Below are 22346 nucleotides of genomic sequence, written 5' to 3'. Positions count from 1 at the left end.
GGAAGGAACCACAGTGGGTCATCAGGTCCCACCTCCCTGCTCAAGCAGGGTTATCCCAGAGCACATGGCACAGGATTGTGTCCAGACACTTCTGGAATATCTCCAGTGAGGGCCTCCACACCCTCTCTGGGTGATCTGTTCCAGTGCTCGGTCACTGCACAGTGAATTTCTTCCTCATGTTCAGGTGGAACTTCCTGGGCATCAGTTTCTGCCATTGCCTCTTGTGCCATTGCTGGGCACCACTGAGCAGAGCCTGGTCCATGCTCTGACCCCTCCCTGCAGGCACTGACAGACATGGATGGGGTCCCCTCTCAGTCATCTCTTCTCAAGGCTGAACAGCCCCAGCTCCCTCAGCCTTTCCTCACAAGAGAGATGCTCCAGCCCTTCATCATCTCTGTAACCTCCACTGGAGCTGCTCCAGGAGCTCCATGCCTCTCTTGTCCTGAGGAGCCCAGAACTGGACACAGCACCCCAGATGTGCCTCATCAGGGCTGTGCAGAGGGGCAGGATCACTCCCTGACCTGCTGGCAATGCTCTGCCTACCCCTGGATTCCACTGGCCTCCCTGGCCACAAGGGCACTGCTGGCTCAGAGTTTGGTCTTCACCAGGACCCTCAGGTCGTTCTCAGTGATACTTCTCTCACCTGATCCTTACCTTGGTACTGAATCAACAAGGTTTGCAAACAGACTTGGACATGGAGATTAATCCATCTTCTGACAATCAGAATTAGGGATTTTCTAGTGCCCACTTACTCCTAAGTCCACTTGCATACACAAGCAATGATGCTACTGACTTTTTCCCCTTCTGAACCACAAAATACTCAGACAAACTCAAGACCTTCTCATGCATTTGTGGGGGGGCTTTGGAACAGCTGGAGGATATGGAAGAAAACAATAAAAAATAATAAAAACACAAATAAAACCAACCTGTCCTATGTGACCCAGTTATCACCATACAAAGGCCAATCAATAAACCTACTCTGGCTTATTTCTCAGCTTGAGTTTAAAATCAAACCTAAACCTTTCTTCATGCTACTCATGCCTTGAGCTCAGCTATAAAAGTTACTACTCCATTTTCACTTAAAGAGCTGAAAGCAGAGACTTTTAACTTTTTTGTGTGTGTGCCTGTATTTTCCACTCATCCCACCCTCCCCCTGATTTTTTCAGTGCAACTCAGCAACTTTCAGCTACTCAAATGCAGCCCTGCAGAATTTTTGGCAAAGACTGAGATTTCTTGTCATGGTAGACTGATGTAAGTTTAAAAAATGCAAAGGCTGTTCTGATTTATAATGTATCATTACTACTTGCATTTCAGAATTAAACCCCTTTATCAGTCTGATCCAACTTTATAAAGAAATCATAACAAAGCACTGTAGTATTACAAATTTATTGAGTTTCATCAAAGTTATTTTTCAGCATTGAAAATTTCACACATATAAAACAACTTCAACTTCTATGCATTAAAACCAAAGTATGGGTTCTTTTCTTAATTTAAAGCAAGTGCTGTGCTTTTTTTAAACATCTCATGAACCAAATCCTTCAGTTATAAAGCTGATAAAAATAAGTGATACACCACTAGAGTTTTTTTCTTCAACATGTGAAATTCATCTCTTTGGGAAACAATACTTTCTAAAATTGTATCATGAAAGATACAGACCTGAAAAAGGATAAACAATCATACACAAGGCATAAACGTTACACAGAGTAATTCAGACATTTTTATAAAGAGATCTGGAAAAGTACCTAAAATAGTGATATTTATTTAGTATAAAATTTCAATAATAAAATATTGCTCATAATAAATAAGAAAACACGAGTTTCATTAATACTGTTCCCCCCTTAAAGCTCTCTTGGATGTAACAGGATCTGACCTGATCAAAAGTCAAATGTTTATTTTGTCCTCTGTATGAAGGAGGCAGGTTTACAGGCTTCAGGTCATTCTTTGCTAGAAACAATTTTATTATAAACAAAACACAGAATTCATTTCAAGTCTCATGCGTAATTATGGGAAAAAAAAAATCCCCAAATGTGAATAAACCTTATTACAGTAGATTTTAATACCCAAAATATTTGCCCTTTTTGTTAAACCCAAAGTGGAATAAGACTTCCCGCAAATTATGAATACAAAGAGAAAGCTGCCCAAGTTTTCTTAAAAGCTTCTAAATACGGGTGCAGCTGTACTTAATGGTCATCAATGCTGTTAGGGACAGTTTCTCTGGGGGGGCTGGAAGCTGTCTCCCTTCATATGGGGACGTTGGATTTCATCCCTGCTCTTCCCATCTGCAGACAGGGCAGCTTGGAGCAGTTCTTCAGCAGCTGCTCGATGGCGATGTGGCGCACGTTGAGCTCAGAGGCCAGGGAGTCCTTCTCCTGCACTTGCTGCGTCAGCTCCTCAAACACGTCTGCAACAACAGCAGCGCGTCAATGCACTCGCTGCCTGCACCGACCCGGGCTTAGGGAGCCGGGACAAACAACACTCGGGAAGAGGCAGGGCATTTAAGTGGGAGCATGCACAGGAACTCTGCTTCTCCTGGTTCCAGCCCAGCTTTGTATGCATTGCAAAAGGAACAGGATCGCTTAGTTTCTAGTTATGGGCAACCTGAGCCAAGGTGGAACAGTTTAGAACTCAGAACAAAGCTGACTCTGGCCTGCATCAGTCACAGTGTGGCAGCAGGAGCAGGGCAGAGATCATCCCCGTGCTGGGCACTGCTGAGGCCACACCTCAAATCCTGTTCATTCAGTTTTGGGCCCCTCACAGCAAGGACATGGAAGTGCTGGAGCAAGTCCAGAGAAGGGCAGTGGAGCTGGGGAAGGCTCTGGAGCACAAGTGTGATGAGGAACAGCCGAGGGGCCTCAGCCTGGAGAAGAGGAGGCTCATAGGGGACCTTATGAGGCTCTGTAACTGCCTGACAGGAGGGTGGAGCCAGGTGGGATCAGGCTTCTCTTTCAGATAACAAGTGACAGGACAAGAGGAAATGGCCTTAGGTTGCACCAGGCAAAGTTAGATTGGATATTAGGAAATATTTCTTCATGGAAAGGGTTGCCATGCACTGAAACAGGCTCCCCAGTGACGTGGTGGAGTCACCACCCATGGAGCGATTTAACAGACATGGAGATGTGGCATTTAGGAACCACTTGGTTTTGTGGGGGACTTAGCAGGGCTGGGTTAATGGTTGGACTTGATGATCTTAAGGGTCATTTTCAACCTTAAGAATTCTATGGTTCTAGTCAAATTCTTAGAGAAAATACTGTGCCAGTTTGCAGCACCAAAGCAGATTACATCATGAAAGCACCTAGAAATCTCTCTATATCATGTATTTCCATGTAAAACAAGAGACTTTAGTAAAGAACTTAACTGACAGAACAGCAATCAAAATTTCTTTTTTATAAACAGACCTTTTGTTATTACAAAGCACAACAAACACAAAACAAAGAGTATGGAAAAAGTCTCACCCTGGATTTGCTTGAGCAGTTTTTCATTAAGTTGCTTTAACTCTCCTAGAGTCATTGTAGTCACTGCAACAATAAAATCTGTTATTACTACTACCAAAGTCACATAAGCATCCCTAAGCAGACTCCTAGTTTCTCAAGATTTCTCCTATTTGCATCCTAATAATCAACAGATGCATGGCAGTAAGCCAGACACAACAGTATTTATCAGTTATTTGAGGGAAGTTTGAAAATTCTCTTCTTAATGTTGACACAGACAAGGATTTACTCCGTTGGAAGACCTCTCTTCAATGACAAAAAGGTGGAAAATCAACCCCTGAAAACAGCAGCATCCAGAATCAGAACTGCTTGACACATTTAAATACTACACCCTCCTCTGACTGCAAAACATGATTTCCCCAATCTAACCCCTGGCAAGCACATCTGCTTAATTGTGGGCAAGGGGACAATTCTGAGGTAAGTCCTGCCCTGTTTTCCAGCCTCCAAGAAACAGCTTCCTGACAGAATTTTTACCATGCAGCTCCCTGTTTTGGGTATCAAGGTTTGTGCTTTATGCATACAGGAATAACTTACAGTTTCCACTGAGTATCTCAGTGACAAATGATGAAGGACAATCCTGGCTTGATATGAAGACCAGCATGTAAAAACAGGTTTCCTTCTGTGCTCCTGGTGAGAACTCAAAGATCCTCTGTATCATTCAAAAGCCCTTCTGTATCTCAGGTTGTGTGCATTGATCATCCTCACAGAAAACACACGTTAAGCCTCAAAGGAGGGAACTGTGAAAGTATTCTTCACTGCCCTTGATCAACAGCAGGGAAGCACTGGCCTGCTTCCTAAGATTCCCTGAACCCCGCACTGGACACGCATGGTGCTATGCCTGCTGCTGAGATGCCCTTGTCACCACGGTAAAAAGCAACAATCTGAACACCACAGGGGGTACAGGGCACAGGCACAAGCTTTAAGACCTTGCAATTTTAAAATACTGTTTTTAAACTTTAGCTAAGCTGTTTCTTCTGCAGCTTAGCAAAGCTCTCACTTCATACTTGAGGAAAAACGATGGTGCAGCTTTTTTCAGCGATTTCTCTGTGCAAAAGGTTTCTACATGGCAAATTTAAAGTCCAGAGTTCTGACAAAGATGGGTTTTACCTACCCACTGGATTATTTGATTATCCTAATCCTTCCCTTTCAAACTTTTTCACAGCTGGCAGTTGTGGGATGTTAAATTGCTGACAGTACTGCCAAACCAAAGAAGCTGGCAATAGCTAAGACTTGGTACTCAAGACATAATCCCAGTTAAGAGTGAAATAGATTCACCTTTCTCCTCCATCAGCCAGGTAAAATGGTGCTCCTTCCTACCTTCAGCTATCAGTACACCTGAAAAGTCCCTTCTCACATTTTAACACCCTTTAAGCACTGTGAAAAACCTGACCAAATTTAATATCATAATTAACAGCTAAAAGTGACAAGATTTTTTCCCTCTTTTATACCCAGTGGTAAGATGTTGCTTCCCCTTTCCTCAGTATTTTCATTAACATTTTGACATTTGGCAGACAGGCTTGTTCACACATTTCATGTGTGTGTTTTGGGACTGGACTGTTTCATGTCACATTACTGTGATACAGCAGGGAAAGGGAGAAGGAACAGAGCACTGAATTTAAATGGTAAAATATTATTCTATCCACAGCTGAGGTAAATTCTAAAGAAATACTGGCCAAGCTATTTACAGTTCCATTAATACTTTTTTTGGTAGACAGGTATGTTGTTAAGAGTGAAAGTATTGCAGTAAGAAGGTACTTAATTCTGGCAGTCTAAGCTTTCATCTAAAATACAAGCTTTATACAATCACAGAGCCTCCAAATGAATGTCTTTTAAAGATAAATACTGCAAAATACAAGCAAAAATTCCTCAAAGCTGCATTATGTAGTCAAAACAGAAGAAAAAAACCTGTTATTGTGCTCAATGCAGCTTTATGTTCCTGTCCCAAAACCAAAGACTGGAGATAAATTCCAAGTCACTAACTTCAGTTAGACCACCCCATAAACCAGGTCAAGCTTTCATAATTCCTCTGTTAACTGCTGTCCTGATTTATGTAATCCCAGTTTATGACTCCACCAGACAGGTGGTCAAACAGTCCAGTGTATCTGTTTTGATTTATGGCTTTAAGGCTACAAATTCACTACAAATGCAACATGACACATCATGCAGCAGTTAAGTAAAATCCTTTTATAGAGAATGAGAAATGACTCAGCTTTGCAAGGACAGAGCTGTCAGTTTGTTAAAAAAAATGGGAGCCTAAAGAAGACAATTCCAACTTTTTACAGTACCTCTTTCTCTTGACTCTTCTGACATTTGAATTTCATTATTACCTTGGTTTTCATCACCTGTTTTTCCCTGGAACAGTGTTTAACAGTTTTTAGCAGTGTTTTTGCTTTCTTTCTTGGGTCTTTTGAAATTCAGAAACCCTCTCCAACTACTTTCCTCATCTACAAAAGTTAGAGTGGACATACACCAGTTCAGGACCAAGTACTGCCTAAAAGCAGGATTGTAACAGCATGTACCTCTAGTAACCTATTTCATGCAGCCTGATTCCAGAGACACTAGAACATCCTAGATTTTTCTAAAGATTCTAGTGATCTTAAACAACAGGAAAACTAATTTTCTGTTATTTTCACTATCGTCCCAGTCATCAAAATATGGCTCAGGTCTTCTGCTACAGCGTTTAAGAGGACATGATGGCAAAAGGGGCTTCTCATTTTCTTATGCTCAATAAACACAAGGAAAAAACAAATACAGTAAAATGCACAAGGAAAGACTGCTACTATTAAGATTGTTCCACAAGTTTGCTCTGCTACGTGACATCCAATTTCCCCTGTTGCTTAGGGCAGCTCTCTGTAAAATGTAACTCAGGGCACTGTGCAAGTTCAAGAAGAGAGAGATTTGCAGGATCTGAGTAACCTCCACCTTCACAGGCAGGGCTGTACAACTTCCATGAATGAGATATTGAAATGACCTTTTTTTGCATAAATTAGGCATGTCCTGTATCACATTGGGCTATAGCTAAGACTAGAATTCAAAAAACCCCACCAGCCAAACCACCCTATTTGCTCAGCCATGTAGCCTTTTTCCTCACAGATTTTACACGCTGGACTTCAGGATGAGCATTAAGGCCCTGTGGGGACGTGAAGTGGTCAATAGGTATTTGAAAGAATGCCCATGCTTGCTAGGCTGTGTGTAAATAGATGTATACTCACGTTCCTCCCTGCTGTGCTGAGGATGTCTCCTATGAACACTGGCAGGTGAATCACCTTCAGCTTTTTCAGCTTTCTGGACTTGGTTGCGGTTGGACCACAAAACACTGCTGCAGCAGAAGGTAGCACCAAGTCTGAAATCAGTGGATTCTCTTGGTTCCAGCAGAGTCTGTGAGCAGCTTGAGATGCCTCCAGATTTCCCATCTATCCATTTTGCAGAATATCTAGGTACTGGGGAGTCAAACTGTGGGAGTAATTTTCTATCAGTCTGATGTCTGAAGCTAAAAAGCTGGTGTTGGGATGGTTTTGAGCTTTCAGAATCAGAGTCTAAATCCTTGTTCTGTGCATACTGTATGATCCAGTTAATTTTTTTGCTCAAGATATTTTTTACTTCTGCATAAGGACTTTTAGAGAGCTTTGATCGTGGACAGTCCTGATTGGCTATTAAGTGGAATTTTTCAAAGCAGTCTCTGTGCCCCCTTAAAGACCTTGTATGTAGAAGATCCGACTTTGGTACTCCTGTAAAGACACAACAGAAAGAAGTTCACTTACTGCTAATTTTTTAAATTCTTTACTCACAAGCAACCAAGAAAACAAAAACTTCAGTGACGCTTTCCTACTAACAGTCTTTTCACTGAAGCAAACAAGGGTACCTCACAGTCCAAAATTTGTGAAGTTTCTCTCAGGCTGGAGTCCTTGGCATGCAAAGTGTTTTGCACACCATAATCTCTAGTGCAGGACTTCAGCGTGTGCCTCTTGGATGGTGACAGAGATTAAGCAAACTGACTACTCCACACACACTGCAGCACCCCTACACACAAGAGTAGAAGCTGCAGAAGTAAAATAAACCCAAATGTGTATCAGCAAGTTCTATAGAATGATCCTGAAGAGCATTTTGACAGCACTCATACAAGCTCCCATCTTCTGTGCATAATGTTATGAGCCATCTGCTCAAATACTGCAGGGTGCAGGCCTATCTCATTCAAGTGGTCAAATGTAACTCAGATTTCAGTCAGTTTATTATTTTGCACGAATACAAGCCTGCAGCTTAGCTAGGGAAGCAAGCTCTAATACTGTCAATGCTTGCCAACATTAAACGGCCCTGAAATTCATTTGAGGTGTGCTGGCTTTGGCTGGGATGGAGTTAATTTTTATCACAGTCTGATATGGGGCTGTGTTTTGGATTTGTGCTGCAGTGTTTTCATTATCACTGAGCAGGGCTTACACACAGACAAGGCCCTTTCTGCCTCTCTCAGCACCCTGAGAGCGAGTGGGTGGGGGGCACACAAGGAGCTGGGAAAGGACACAGCTGGAACAGCTGATCCCAACTGACCCAAGAGATATCCCACACCATATGGCATCGTGCTCAGTGTATAAAGCTGGGGGAAGAAGGTGAAAGGGAGGAATGTTTGGAGCGATGGCGTTTGTCTTCCCAAGCCACCGCTATGTGTGACAGAGCCCTGCTCTCTTGGGGATGCTGAACACCTGCCCAACCATGGGAAGCAGTGAATGGATTCCTTATTTTGCTTTGCTTCTATGGGAAGCTTTTGCTCTCCCTTTGAAACTCTCTTTGTCTCAACCCACGAGCTGAGATTCTCTCCCCATCCCACTGGGGTTAAACCATGACATCACACAAGATGTTTATTCTCCTCTTTGCTCATCCTCCCTCAAAGACTGTTCAAATAGCTACAGCAGGTAACTTAAACCTCTAAGTAACTGCTAGTGATTGACAGGTTAAAAAGGAACACAATCTGTGAAGATCTACAGTTGGTGAGTGAACACAGATGGTATGAGAAATGACTATTCCAGAAAGTTAATAGTGCCCTAGTACAAAATTACTTTCTGCAACTTCAGGGGATATTTATTTTTCTTCAGATTCACCTACACAGTAGATTCAGAACCCAAGCCCAGAGTAATGAACAGTTAGCCATTTATCTCCACACCCCATATACTACTTGGGAGGTTCCCAATACAATGAAAAATAATCCTGTCTAACAAGTTTGTCACTGAAAATAACAATAATATACCTGTGACCCACTGGTTGACAGTGCTCAATGTCAAAGTATTTAAACCAACAAACAATGTAATTGGATCTCTGAATCTAGGCAACGTGAACCAAGCTGCAGCCATCTTACCTTTTAGCTATTCAAAGTGACTAAAGTAAAAGAAAAACCATGAAATGCAACATGTAACAAAATCCGGAAACAGAAACATAAGCAGACAATTAGCACAAAGCTACATGTTACAATTCTCAGTTCCATCTAATTTACCTCTTAAATTCTTGTGGTAAAGGTTAATCTCCCCACCCTAAACGATTAACAAATGATGCAGTGATTTTTTAAGTCGCCAAAAGCCACAAAAATCACACGCTACTCTCAAAACTAATCTGAAAAGTAAAATTCTTAACATGAATCCGGTGAAAACAAATCCAAGCACTTCATTTTGATTATCTCACTTTCTGGTAACTGCTGTTTAAAGCTGGGGAGTTCAAACACCGAGAGTAACCATTATAAATTGTTGATTTTCCACTCTTTGGGCAGCACTGAAACTTAAGTCCATTATCTTCTGGTTGAGTTTCTGAGAGTGCACACAATTTATGGGGCAAAATGTCTAAAAAAGTGGAAAATAAAAGAAAACAGCAGTGGAATTTATTTTGTTCTTAGCAGCAGGGGAAAAAAGTAAAGTCATGAAAACAGATGTTCCTTCTGTTCCTGAGATAACTATTAGAAGAAACAAAACTCACATAACCAACCAGAGGCACCTTGTAAGAACAAAGTTCTGGAGTAAAGTACACCCTGTGCCCCCTTTCAGTGGGCAGTCAAGATTCTCACTCCACTCTTCAAAATACCTTTCAACCTCTTTCAGCAAACAGATATTCACCAACTTTTCTTAAGCGCTGCATGATCTGCTGCCTACTTGCAATGCTGATTTCCCTCTCTGTCTTTACAGAGACTTAAAAAACCCCAACAACCATTTCTAGTGAAAACAAGGAAAGACAACTCATTTGTTTTCATGACTTATCAGCACTATTTAAATAGAGCAAGCCTGCTCAACTCAAGTAGTATAATGGAAACCTTAAATCTTTAAGCCATCAACGGAAAGCAAACACTGTCAACTGAAATTATAAGGCAAATATATTCACAACACTACAAACCCTAGAAACCAGAGTGATTTGTTCAATGTTATTTGCTTTACCCAAGTGATTCTTCAACATTCTACTTTGCTGCTGCTTGTAGTGCTTTCTTTTACTTACAGAAAACAGTCAATGGGCTGAAAAACATGTTTTGTGCAATTTTCCATACAATAATGCTCAAGAACCCACCTAACAAACACACCTACACAACAAGTGACAGAATACTGACAGTATCACTTAAAGGAATTCCTTTGAGGCTGCTTCATTATTTTAAGGAGAATAAATATTACTTGTCCAGTAGGAGACCAAACAAAACAGCCAACACGCAAACTGTTACACAAAAAAAGAACAAGTGCAGCGTGACTTTATGAAGCCCCAACTGAATTATGTCCAAGTCTTAAGCTCAAGGTTATTCAAGTCTTTCCTTCTGATGAATTTATCTTTTAAGAGCTCTGAATATTGCTAACTTCCCCATTCTAGAGGCATGCTGCTCAAAGAAATCTGTTTTATCTGAACTCAGTAATAGAGTGCCTGAAATGAGCAATTATTACAGAAGAAAAAAACACATTACTTCAAGAGTTTAAGCGTTGCTATTTATATGCCACATATCGGCTGCAATGTCCCTCTTTCTGAGCTTAGGGCAGGTTATTGCGAAACACTTCCAGTACACAAGATCAGAATTTACATCCTACCCCTTCTCTTACTCCACTGAAAAAAAACCAAAAAGGGGTCTTACCTAAGGAATCTTGAATAAAATAAGGAACTGAAAATGTGCAAAACCAAACCACTTTTGTACAGAACTGCTATAGAACTGCTTCAGCTTTCACGTAATTGCCTTGGATTTTTAGTGTAACAAACACACACAAAACTAAAACAACCATCAGTCTCTCTTTTGTCCTAAGGTGACAATTAGTACCTTCCTACGCAGAGAACATCAGCCATAACCTTCTGGAAGAGCTGAGCAGGGACAGCAGCTGCTGTGCCAGCACAAACCAGCAATCACACACCAGAATTACAGCAAGTAAGGGTACGGTTCTTTGGAACGAATCCTTCTGCTGAGGGCAATACCATCAGCTTTATGAGGCAGAAAAGATGTCCATTTCTTGTTGGGAAGACTTCATACTTCACTCAGATCACTTCATATTTTTCCCTTTATCATAACTGCAGAAAAAGCTACAATCTGGTGAGCTGGAGTAGACCAAGTGATACATAAAGATGATGCAGTTTTAGAACACACGTTACTTTATTCAATGCTACACAAAGAAACAAATAAAGCACAGCAAGATTTCTGTACAAACCAGGAAGCAATAGTGTAATTTTGATTAATAGCTATTGTGAGTTTCGGGGACTTTCACAGGGTTTCAGTTCTGTCTCCACATTTCTGTTTGCCAATATCAACGTCAATCTTTCTTACTTTTTGTCTGGTTCTTCAAGTCTGCAATCATAAAACCATCAATTTCCCCCCTCCTCCCCCCCATCAGCAGGTATGTGTACATTTGCTCCTTGTCTTACTTTCCAAGAACAGGATTGCAGACTATGTCCAAGTATGTCCTAGGCTTCATATTTATTTTTTCAGAGAAAGAAAAAAAACCCTCAAAAAGCAACAAAAAGCCCACAACCACCCAGAGTAGAAAAATTTAATCTGTAGGGGAAAATAATCCCTCAAAATTCACTAATATCTAGAAGACCATATCTAACAAACTAAAGAACTGAAGACAGCACAGATGCTATTAGGAAACAAGCTCATGCCAGAAATCATTCCTCAAGTGCACCTGATTCACAGGCCAATGCCAAACCTCCAAACAAATCCTGAAATGGTGTAAGTGCTTACAATCCATTACTTGTTTCTGGTTCTAGTAACTCATGTGTCCTATATGAAATATGAATGTATCACTTCACTCAACAATATCTTTGTATACTGACTTGAAGAACAGGACTTCCTACATAAGTGCCTAATGCTTAGGCAAAAAAAACCTTAACCTGAACCCCGACTATTTCAATTTCTAAGCTATGCAAGGCAGGCAAAAACATCACTCCTAATCCACTCCTACAAAGTGCTTTTGTAAATGCATGACCAGGGATCAGGCAGTTTAATACATGTTTTTGTAACTTCTATTTATTCATAACTGTAACGTAGTAGAGAACAGGGAGAATATTTACCAGATAACCAGGTGTGCAATCACCTCTCAACAAATCCTACCCCATTTTAAGGCATTTGTACTTGAAAGTAAATGAGTTTCTGTCATATTAAAGTTTCTTGCTTTCTGGTTTTTTTGAGGGTAAGAAACCTAAAAAGACCTTATTTCTGCCTTTGCAACTGATTCACTGAGAGCTATGTATAACTCTTCTTCATTATAAAGATACAGAACTAAATTGAAATGTTTGCTCAAGTTTATATAAAGCTTGCTAGAATAGTCTTATTTGGAGATTATAATAGTAATCAACAAGTCCTTTTCAAAATGAATGTTCTTGAATACCAAGATTATTTCACATTCCTTCACAAATGTTTGCACAGAAAAAATAAATCAGTGATCATTAGCTTACTTGTTTATCTTCAACAGTGGGGTTTTTTCATTTGTTTGCTATTCTCTTTTTAAAAAAACAACCAAACTTATTTGGTCTTTCAGCTCAATCAGTTGGAAATAACATTAAAGAAAACCTGCATTGCCTTCTTAGCAATTTCTAATGTAATGCTGGAAACTAATTGGTTTTTGCAATGGTGAATAGCAGCTGAAGTGGAAAATCCCCCCTGAATAGAAGATGAACAAGAATACTTCTAGACACATGAATAGTCGATGACAAGTTTGTACTATGCCATTAGCTACATAAAGCCCCTTTAAAGAATTTACAAATACTTATGGGTAAAGATTTATACCTGACCATCTCTTCTGTCTCCAGTTTGAGTTGGCTGTGGAGACCTGCCTTCACAGCCCGTGAAGAAATGCTTCTCAGGCACAACTCACCTCATCTGAAATAGTGACCTCCAGAGAGATTTGTGACAGACACCTCTGCTCTTCCCCTTTAATCCTAGAGTAAGCAAGAGCCCTTGCCTGTGCCTGCCCACTTTAAGAACCCTGGTTTTCACTGTGTGTTCTGAAATGTTCCAGTTGCTGCTCCCCTCAGCTGTCCACCTCACTGTGTAAACAGAGAAGTTCAGCCAGCTCATGGAACAGCTCCCAGACATCTGCGAGTGTCCACAAGGAACACAACGCTCAGATGAGCTCAAGTGTGGTTTATCTCGTGTGCAGGGCCAAGAGCTGCAGCACACAGAAATGCTTCACATGACATTAAATGTTCTTGTCTGTCTATTTTAAGCCACTGCTGTATAGGCTGTTTACCAAGAGTGCTGAAGGGGGGGGGGGGGTGGTCCCAGAAAAGCATATCCCAAGACCTGTTCAAAATACATGAAACAAAAGCAGTCCATGATAACCTAAGACAAGAAGTTATCCACAAGCCTAAATGACAAGGGTGGAGAAAACTGGTATCTTTAGCTGTACAATTCTGCCAACACTGAAAAGCAGGATCATTAGTGATGTGTATCTCCAGTACATCTGCCTGACAAGACGTAAAGCCAACTGCTATTTTTAAGGGTTTACATGAAATCTCATTTGAGAGTTAAATCTTATGATTTATTAGACTGGCTAGAAGGAAAATGCCATTGCCATTCATTAACTTCTAAAACGAGACACTTTGTAAAGACTAGATATTATCTTGTTCATAAATTAAAGTTCTCTCCTTGCTTTCATATGATAATGCCAGTACTTTCCATATATCAAGTGTGCACACAAATCACCTCCCACTTCATTTCTATCAGCTCATTTATATTTTAGCACAGAGCAAAGACATACTATATTAGACAGAACAGAGATCCAGCTGGCCCCTTAAATATATTTTCAAAAGTAATGTTCCTTATAAACTACTTCACTAAGAGAGTTTGCTACTGTATCAAGCAAAGCAATGCATTCTGATGAAAACTTTACTACGGAAAATATTATGTCACATACTTTGTAAGAAAAATCAGTTAAACAGACCTAGAATAGAGTGGAAGTCATGAGCCAGTATTTCTGTAGTCTGGATGATGCCAGGTAATATAAATACTCAATTATCTTGTTTGCATGGGCAAACCTCCCAGATTTACACATTAAGAATGCAAAAATGTACTTATTGAACCAGACCCACAGGTTGACATTACTCAGTGGTACCCATTAAGCTTTCAGAGCAAGAACAGCATCTCCAATCATGTTCAGACTTGAATATGTAGTTGAGCTTTAGTGGAAACTGCAGATAATTTCATGTGTCCATTCAAGTTTGTAGAAATGAGTCATACCCCTGGCCTGCAAATGCTACCTTGAAACAAGTTCTCATCTGTCTAGTCTAAAGGGCAACGATGGAAATTTTTAGCTTTTATTGCCAGAATAATCTATTTTACTGTTTATCTTTTCATTAACTGAAAAAATAAGGATGTGTAATATTCTGGAACAGAATTAAATTACACAGCAATTTCCAATTCTTTCAACTACACCTTACAACACATTTTATTGCAGTGAGATATTCTTCTGTAGGGTGCAAAAAGGAAAAAAGTGAAATTCAAGTTTACAGTTTGCAACAACTAAACCCACCCCCTCCTTTTTTTTTATTTTTATTTTAAATGAACACAGAATGCGGATATTATACAAGATTTTATAGACCTTAGGAAAAAAGCTATGTGGTAAGACAGACTTATTTACAGCATCCTCGCTCAGCCTGGAGACTAAGAGGCACTAACCTGATGCTGAAATTGCCTGAAAAGCTGAGTCTATCAGCACTTCAAAGGACCATGGAAACCTAACTATCTCAACATAAATCAGGGGAATGGATGCCCAGTACTTACATTGTCTCTTGTATTACAAGACCTGGGATAGGAACTGTCATTTGCTATTCAGCTGCTCAGCTCTAAACAGAAATGGAAGTGAGCCAGTTTGCTTGTCAGCCAGCATTCTCCAAGATGGTATTGTAGCTGGCAGCACCAGATAAGCAAAAGAGTAAAAAATCATCTCAAACAATCAGATTTTCCACTTCTATTACTGTTTATCTCCATTATGACCCTTGAATATGAGGAAACTTCAGGTTTTTAAATAATTCTGCATTAAGAAATACCAGCATAAACCCAGTTAAAGACAGATACACTATGAAAAATAATGTAAAGGTAAGTCATAATTATTGTAGACTTCCAAGTTTGATGTTCGAACAAAAACATTTAAGTATTAAGATCTTGAAGCTGGGATTTCCACAGGTGTCCAGAGGATCCCAGGACACACTGCTGTGTGCAATGCCTTCCTATGGGAAAAAACCTGAACACCTCTAAGCAGCACAGGACAGGACCCTCTGGCTGCTGCTGGGTGAGGGGTGAGACATGGGATACAGAGTCACAGACTGGTTTGGGTTGGGAAGGACTTTAAAGATCATCTCATTCCAACCTCATACCCTGGGCAGGGGCACTTTCCACTAGACCAGGCTGCTCAGAGCTCCATCTTACCTGTCCTTAAAACACTTCTAGGGATGGAGTATACACAACTCGGAAACACTACAACTGGAGTTTCAAACACCATATTCAGGCAGAGGATTTTGTTTTGTTGATGTATACACTTACAGACAGTTTTTATACATATACACGCGTGTATTTTTGAGTGTTCATGCATTCTCCTCACCCTCGAGGTATCACTGCAGATCTGTTGTTAGTACTGTATCTCTGTGAGCAGAGCTCAGTTAACCACTTTCTCATATTCTGATGAGATTAAAAAGAAGAACTTTGTTTCAACTAACACACGACACGTGATTTCCTGCCTTGAGCAAACCAGTCATGTATGAATTTAAAACACTTCCTGTTTCAATCCCCTGATTGCTACTGTGACACCTACTCAGAAAAACAATGTAGATCTCTGATGCTCACTTCATCTGCACAAAGCAAACAAAAGCCAACATCAAACTCCAGCAGATCCACCCTACCAGGATATTCTAAACCTCATCTAGAACTTTACAAACACTGTCCAGAATCAGCTTCATTTCTCAAAATGTTTAGTATTTTACCCGTAAATACTTTGCATATTTTAAACTTTAAGAAGCACATTAGCATTCTATTGTGTTAAATCACCTGACAACGATCCTTCAGACACAAAAGCTAGTTTGGCAACAGAAGTATTTATGTGTGGCTTAGTCCACTCAGCTTCCCTGCCTTCGAATCCTCTAAGTGAGCTGGATGAGCCAGTGCAACAGGAAAAAAAATACAGTCCTTTCCAGGGAAAAGGAAACATTGCTCCTACCCCTTTTAGACTGAAGACCAGAACTACTAAACTCTCCTGAGGCGCGTTGGTCTTGCCTCGTTCAAGAAAGGTTGATGACATTTAATAGGGTTAAGTTTAAACCTGCATATTGGCTTTAGTTATTCCAACGCCCATGTTCTCTCTTCTTCTCCCCTTGCTACCACTCTTTCAGTCAGCTTCAGAGAAATAGATCCTATAATCCATATATATCACTCCTGAATAAATTCTGGCACAGACACCACAGCTGATCTCCCAATTGCACTCAAACCAGCAGTTTCTGCGACTTCACTGAACTTGGTAAAGAAGCATAATCACAATTTAGATTAAGTTCATTTTATTTCACAAAAAGACTAAAAATCTACTATTAAAAATATCATGATGGAGACCTGATATCTGATAAAAGCAAAGGTTTTATGATACAGTAACTGACTTCGTTATTCAGAAATTCAACAGTTATTTAATCAAGACTGTCCACAGATTAAGCTACAGAGCTATAAGAGAAACAAAATTTTTCCCCCTCAGTTATGTAACATTACCAAGCTACAGTCTGAATATAATAAAGGTTACAAATAAACACCCCAGTGTCAGGAAAGTACGGGCTGAGCCATGCCACAACATTAATCCAGACAGAAGTCATTATTACAGATGGGGATGGTCTCCAAGTCAGCCATTTCTAATTCCTCCTCTTACTGACCCAAGCCAATCAACAACACCACCATCGAGACACAGGCAAACCTGTACAGCTGCTGAACTCACAGATGCCAGGAGATGCAAAGATTCACCATCACTAGATTACACTGTAATTAAGTGCAGCTAAGTAAATTACATTTCTGTACTGTTTTGCTCATATACACCTGAGAAAGTCTGTTTCAAGATGGGTTCAGCCACGTTAGTTCCCAGTGCATGGATTTGCCATGTCCAGCTTTAAGCAGTCAGATGCTGCTGGCAGGAGGGGAAACACAATTGTCCTCATCAGTTTTGTTAAAGCACTAGAACATGATGCCCTACTAAAAAAAGAAAACTGGGAAACCTACTTCCAGAATTTCATACCTAGACTTACAAACCAGAAGTATTTAGGTTGGAAAAGACCTTTGAGATCATTGAGTCCAACTGCAAACCTAAGATTGCCAAGCACATCCATCTGTAATGTTCCTTTCTATCCTGACCCAGCTCCTAGTGCAGACTGCTCGGTCAGGAAAGATGAAAGAGGTGCCATACATTCCAATTAAGTCAGACAGCACTTAACACATGGAAGTTAACAGGGTGCTGCAAACAGTGGGAGTACTCAAGCATCCTGCAAGATGCTGAGCTGTGACTAATAGCCTGCCTGCTCTCCACCAGCAGCTATTTCCTGCTTCTCTGAGGGAGCAGTTCCACATGCACATCAACACCGAAAATGAGCAAGCCTGTCCTAGCTGTTGCATGAATATCTTTTTAGAAATGCCTAGTTCACTTCCTGAAATACTTAATATATATGTATGGGTTTTAATTGCTGGCAGTTTTAAATATGATGCTAAATAAAAAGACAAAATATCAGTGAGATCGACACCTATTTGTAAGTGTGGGATAACACATCTACAAGAGTTGATTCAACTTGCAGCTGATTCTGTTCAACAAGTTATAATGCATCTGAACTCCATTAAAACATAACCAGAAGGTCAGTATGAAAACATCCAGTATAACATTGTGCTTTAGTGAATTATCCAATTCATGCTGCACCCAGAGCTGCCAAAAGACTTATTTTAGATGTGTAAAAATCAGTCTTTGTCACAAAAAAATACAGGAATGTAGAGATATGTCCAAAGTAGAATGAGTGTGACCATAGGTATGGTAAAGAGCTGACTCATGCAGTAGTTAAGCTGAAAAGTCTTATAATGGCTCTTCATAAAAAGTCACTGACACAGCCTCTGCCACCTTTAAGCTTCCCCTCCCTATGAGCAGTAACAGTACATGTTTTCAAAGTGGCACACAAAAGACAGACTATCAGAAATGGAGGCATTTTGATGCTACAATGATCAAAGATATGTATACTTTTATTATGCAAAATAAAAGAATTGCAATGGTTCCTATAACTTCAGGGGAGCTTTCATCACTATTCTATTCCAAGTAGCCGCCTTTTAAAATTAACTGAAAATTTAGAAGATTATGCAAAGTTGTCTGCTTTGCACAGATTAAGTCTTTCCTACTATCAAGGCTGTTTAGAGCCAAAAAAAAAAAAAAAAAAAAGCTATTCCACTTAAAACACATGATCTTTTTGTAAAGTCACAGCCATAACAAGCAGCTTTGACAAATCCACACCTTATCTGAAACAACAGAACACAGGAACCGTCCAGCAATTTTTTAATGTGCTCTACCACTTTCAACACTTTCAAAACAAAACTAGATTAGTAATGTAATGGAAGTACTTAATTATCATTGTGTCAGTATGCTTTTAAAGCCTAGAGAGAGAAACAGCCTCTCTCCATATTGAGAAGTCTAAAAGCAATAAGTCAAACAGACTGACCAGTTGCCTTAGACAGCTGCTCTTGAGTTTTAACAAAAAGTGCAAGTACACAGGCATGTCTCTTCTAAACAAAAGCATAAAACATGCCAATTACTACTGAAATACCAAAGTATTGTTCAGATTAAAATACACTGCCTGTACTAGCAACAAAAGTTTATCCGTTATCAAGATACAGGACTAATCACATAACACTGTTAAGATCTTCATATTCAATAGCCTCACAGCAACAGAAATCACTCTAGGTAGTCCTATCCACATATAATTGGCAAAGACCACTCTATGTAAGTGGAAGAAATTACTTTGTTGCTCCAACGCCAAGAGATTTGATGTAAAAAAGGGACAAAGATAATCTACTGCTCATTCATGCATGAAGGAAAGCAACAAGATGGGTAAATTCTTTACCAAAACAGGTTTAAAAATTTAAAAATACTATTCTGGAGGCCAAAATGGTTTTACAAGATTAGTCCTTTAAAAGATGGCCAAAACTCCTACTTTACAATTTGCAGACCTTAGGAAGCTTTAATATTGAACCTCTTTTTATGATATTACACATACCAACACTTTATGAAAACAAAAAGAAATAATTCCGAGTACTTCTAGTGAAAGCAACGTGATCTGCTTCCAAAACCCCCAAATATTACGCTTTAAAACTTGCAATTTAAGCTTGCTTTATAGACCCCTCTCTAATTATTGAGCAAACCCGCTGAATAAAGGCAGAACGTGATTCAGATCCCGAGTTCAATATCAGAGGTCTAATGCCAGGCGACAGAATAAACACCAGGGCATTTCAGAGGCTCTGGAAAAGGGGGCTCATCTTCACATCCGGAGGAGCAGCACCCACCTTTACCGGAAACGAGCTAGAAAACAAACTGATTTAAAACTTTCTACAGATACACGTTTCCAAACCTGCGACTCGATGGAAGCTTTCAGAGGAGCCGGCTGTGCGTTCAGGCCCCGGCCGGCTGGCCCAGGAAGGCTCCTGCTCCCACCTTACCTTCGATGTTCAGCTCGAAACAGACGTGGCAGAAGGAGAGGGTTTCCTTCTCGGTGCCCAGCTTGCAGACGCTGCAGATGTTGTCATCGTCCAAGTCGATGCTCACGAACTGCTCCTCGTTCATAGTGCCCTGGGGAGGGGGACGGCGGCGACAAGGGACGGCAGGGTTATTCCGGGAGCCGCTCGGGAGCAGCTCCGCGCCCGCGGAGGGGGAGGGCAGGGGCGGAACGAGGGCGGGAGCGTCCCGGGAAAGTTTTCCCTTTAGAGAAACTGAGGCCAGGCCGCACAGCGGGGCCGGCACGGACCGAGACTTCCCCCTTCCCTCGCCCGGAGGCTGCCCCGTCCCATCCCATCCCGCTCCCCCGCAACTCCATCACCACCTCCATCATCGCTGCCCACTCCCTCCCTCCCTCCCTCCCTCCCTCCGCGCGCCAGCGGCGCGGACGCCCTGCCACCGCCAGTACCGCGATACCCCCGGCTCTGCCCCATTTCCTACCCCTAATCCTACCCCGATCCCGAATCCCGACCCCGCTCACCACCACCCGCCCTGGCCCCGCTGCGCTTTGTCCGCCCGCCCGCGCCGCCGCCGCCGGAGCTCTCGGCGCCGGGCACCGCCCGCCGCTTCCGGCCGCCACCACGGCACGGCGGGACGGGGGGCACCGCGAGGCCCGCGCGGCGCCCCGCCGCACCCGGGCAGCTGGAGTCGCCTCAGAACCGGGCGGCGAGGAGGGAAGAGCGAGGAGCTCCGGTTTTCCCGGGCCTTCGAGCGGGCACGGCGGCGGTGAGCGGCCGCGCTCCCCCCGCAGCAGTTGGTCTGCCCCGCGCGGGCGGGGTGTGCGCGGGCAAGGCGGGCGCGCGGGCGGGCGCTGTGGCGGCGCTGCCGCGGCCGGGGCTGCCCGCGGTGCCTCACCCAGAGCGCCTTCGCACCTGCTGAGAGCAGGGATGCAGAGCAAGCCCGGCTTCTGGGGCGACCAGGTTTGGTTAGAGGCGAGGGCTAAAAAAACAAGTGTACAGTGATGGAATATCGATTCCGTTCAGGAACCGGGATTAAAACCCGGCCAGGGCTCTGCTGGCGCTCCGAAGGTGGAGCCACAACCGGTCACAGAATCACAGGTTCTGGGTACGGTGGGAAGGAACCACAGTGGGTCATCCGGTCCCACCTCCCTGCTCAAGCAGGGTCATCCCAGAGCACATGGCACGGGATTGCATCCAGACAGCTCTGGAATATCTCCAGTGAGGGAGACTTCACGCCCTCTCTGGGCAGTGAAGTATGTGTTCATTTGTGTTCCAGTATGTGTTCATTTGCACAGTGAAGTTCTTCCTCAAGTTTAGGTGGAACTTCGTGGGTGTCACTTTCTGCCCGTTGCCCGTTTTTCTGTTGGTTGGCACCACCGGGAAGAGGTCGATCATATCGTCTGGGGAATTTCTGCAATTGACGGAAATGACGTACAGCACATTCCTACATGTCAAAGTGGGATTATTTATGGGAGAACTAAGTAATCTTCCAGAAGCTACTGTCTTGAAACACATCTCTGCAGTTTTCATTGTTTCTTTCATTGTATTTTCTTGGGGTGTTTTCTTTAATTTTATCAAAAAAAGACAAAGTCATGGGACGCCATCCAGAGGGATCTGGACAAGCTCAAGAAGTGGCCCATGGGAATCTCATGATGTTTGATAAGACCAAGTCTAAGGTGCTGCACCTGGATCAGGGCAACACCAGGTATGAATCCAGGCTGGGGGATGAACAGATCCAGAGCAGCCCTGGGAGAAGGACTTGGGGATGCTGGTGGGTGAGAGGCTGGACATGCCCCGGCCGTGTGCTCTGGGAGCCCAGAAACCCCCGTGTGCTGGGCTGCATCCAAAGCCCCGTGGGCAGCAGGGCAGGGAGGGGATTCTGCCCCTCTGCCCCGCTCTGCTGAGACCCCACCTGCAGTGCTGCATCCAGCTCTGGGGTCCCAGCACAGGAAGCACAGGGACCTGCTGGAGCCAGCCCAGAGGAGGCCACCAAGGTGATCAGAGGGATGGAGCAGCTCTGCCATGAGGAAAGGCTGAGAGAACTGGGATTGTTCAGTCTGGAAAAGAGAAGGCTTTGGGGTGACCTAATTGTGGCCTTTCAGTACCTGAAGGGAGCCCACAGGAAAGATGGAGAGAGACTATTTGCAAGGGCCTGCAGTGACAGGACAAGGGGAAATGGCTTGAAACTGAACGATGGTAGGTATAGATGAGATTAGGAAAAATTCTTCCCTGTAAGGGTGATGAGGCCCTGGCACAGGTTGTCCAGAGAAGTTGTGGCTGCCCCATCCCTGGAAGTGTTCAAGCCAGGTTGGATGGGGCTCTGAGCACCCTGGTCCAGTGGAAGGTGTCCTTGCCATGGCTGGAACTAGAACATCTTTAAAGTCCCTTCCAACCCAGGCCTTTCTATGCTTGTATGATTTTCTGAAAAAAAGAAGTCCCACACTGTGCTAGAGTGCCATCCTTTACTGCTCTTAGACAGCAAGTTGACTTTAGATTTGCTTCTGCTGGAGGATGATGAAGTGTATTTTATCACAGAGCTCATTGGAATCTTCCTGAAATTGTTTCTGCCACAAGCTGAGAACTGGATCTGGGAGAGGGGCTGCATTTCCTTCTCCCCTTGTCATCTGCTTTTTTGATATACATGAAAGGTAGCAAAGAAGCGGCACCTTGACTTCATTGCAGAAGAAATATTAAGACAGAAAAAG

At 42.4% G+C, this 22346-nt stretch overlaps 1 protein-coding gene across 2 annotated transcripts; it reads right to left on the bottom strand.

The window, feature by feature from the left end:
- Positions 1 to 1370: 1370 nt before the first annotated feature.
- Positions 1371 to 20222, bottom strand: C1H21orf91 (chromosome 1 C21orf91 homolog). Of its 2 annotated transcripts, none has more exons than XM_069024009.1 (5): positions 20163 to 20222; positions 19627 to 19756; positions 6701 to 7216; positions 3453 to 3515; positions 1371 to 2401 (listed from the first exon to the last, which is right to left on the bottom strand). In XM_069024009.1, the coding sequence occupies exons 2-5, from the start codon at positions 19748 to 19750 to the stop codon at positions 2241 to 2243; spliced, it is 864 nt and encodes a 287-aa protein (XP_068880110.1). In that variant the 5' UTR covers positions 19751 to 19756; positions 20163 to 20222; the 3' UTR covers positions 1371 to 2240. The 2 variants fall into 2 exon arrangements, with proteins under 2 accessions (XP_068880110.1, XP_068880118.1); XM_069024017.1 differs by lacking the exon at positions 20163 to 20222 and adding an exon at positions 20135 to 20147.
- Between the last annotated feature and the right edge of the window lie 2124 nt (positions 20223 to 22346).

This window comes from Aphelocoma coerulescens, chromosome 1 (assembly GCF_041296385.1).
Source record: "Aphelocoma coerulescens isolate FSJ_1873_10779 chromosome 1, UR_Acoe_1.0, whole genome shotgun sequence".
Taxonomy (NCBI): domain Eukaryota; kingdom Metazoa; phylum Chordata; class Aves; order Passeriformes; family Corvidae; genus Aphelocoma; species Aphelocoma coerulescens.
Note: the sequence above shows the minus strand (reverse complement) of the source record. Positions and strands in the feature narration are given on the sequence as shown.

What these genes read in the sequence shown, in the direction of transcription:
- C1H21orf91 (XM_069024009.1), bottom strand. Translation starts at nt 19,750, where the DNA reads ATGAACGAGGAGCAGTTCGTGAGCATCGACTTGGACGATGACAACATC. An exon ending in TTTCGAGCTGAACATCGAAG is followed by an intron (nt 7,217 to 19,626) that starts GTAAGGTGGGAG and finishes GTGTCTTTACAG; the next exon opens with GAGTACCAAAGTCGGATCTT. An exon ending in TCAGCACAGCAGGGAGGAAC is followed by an intron (nt 3,516 to 6,700) that starts GTGAGTATACAT and finishes TTATTGTTGCAG; the next exon opens with TGACTACAATGACTCTAGGA.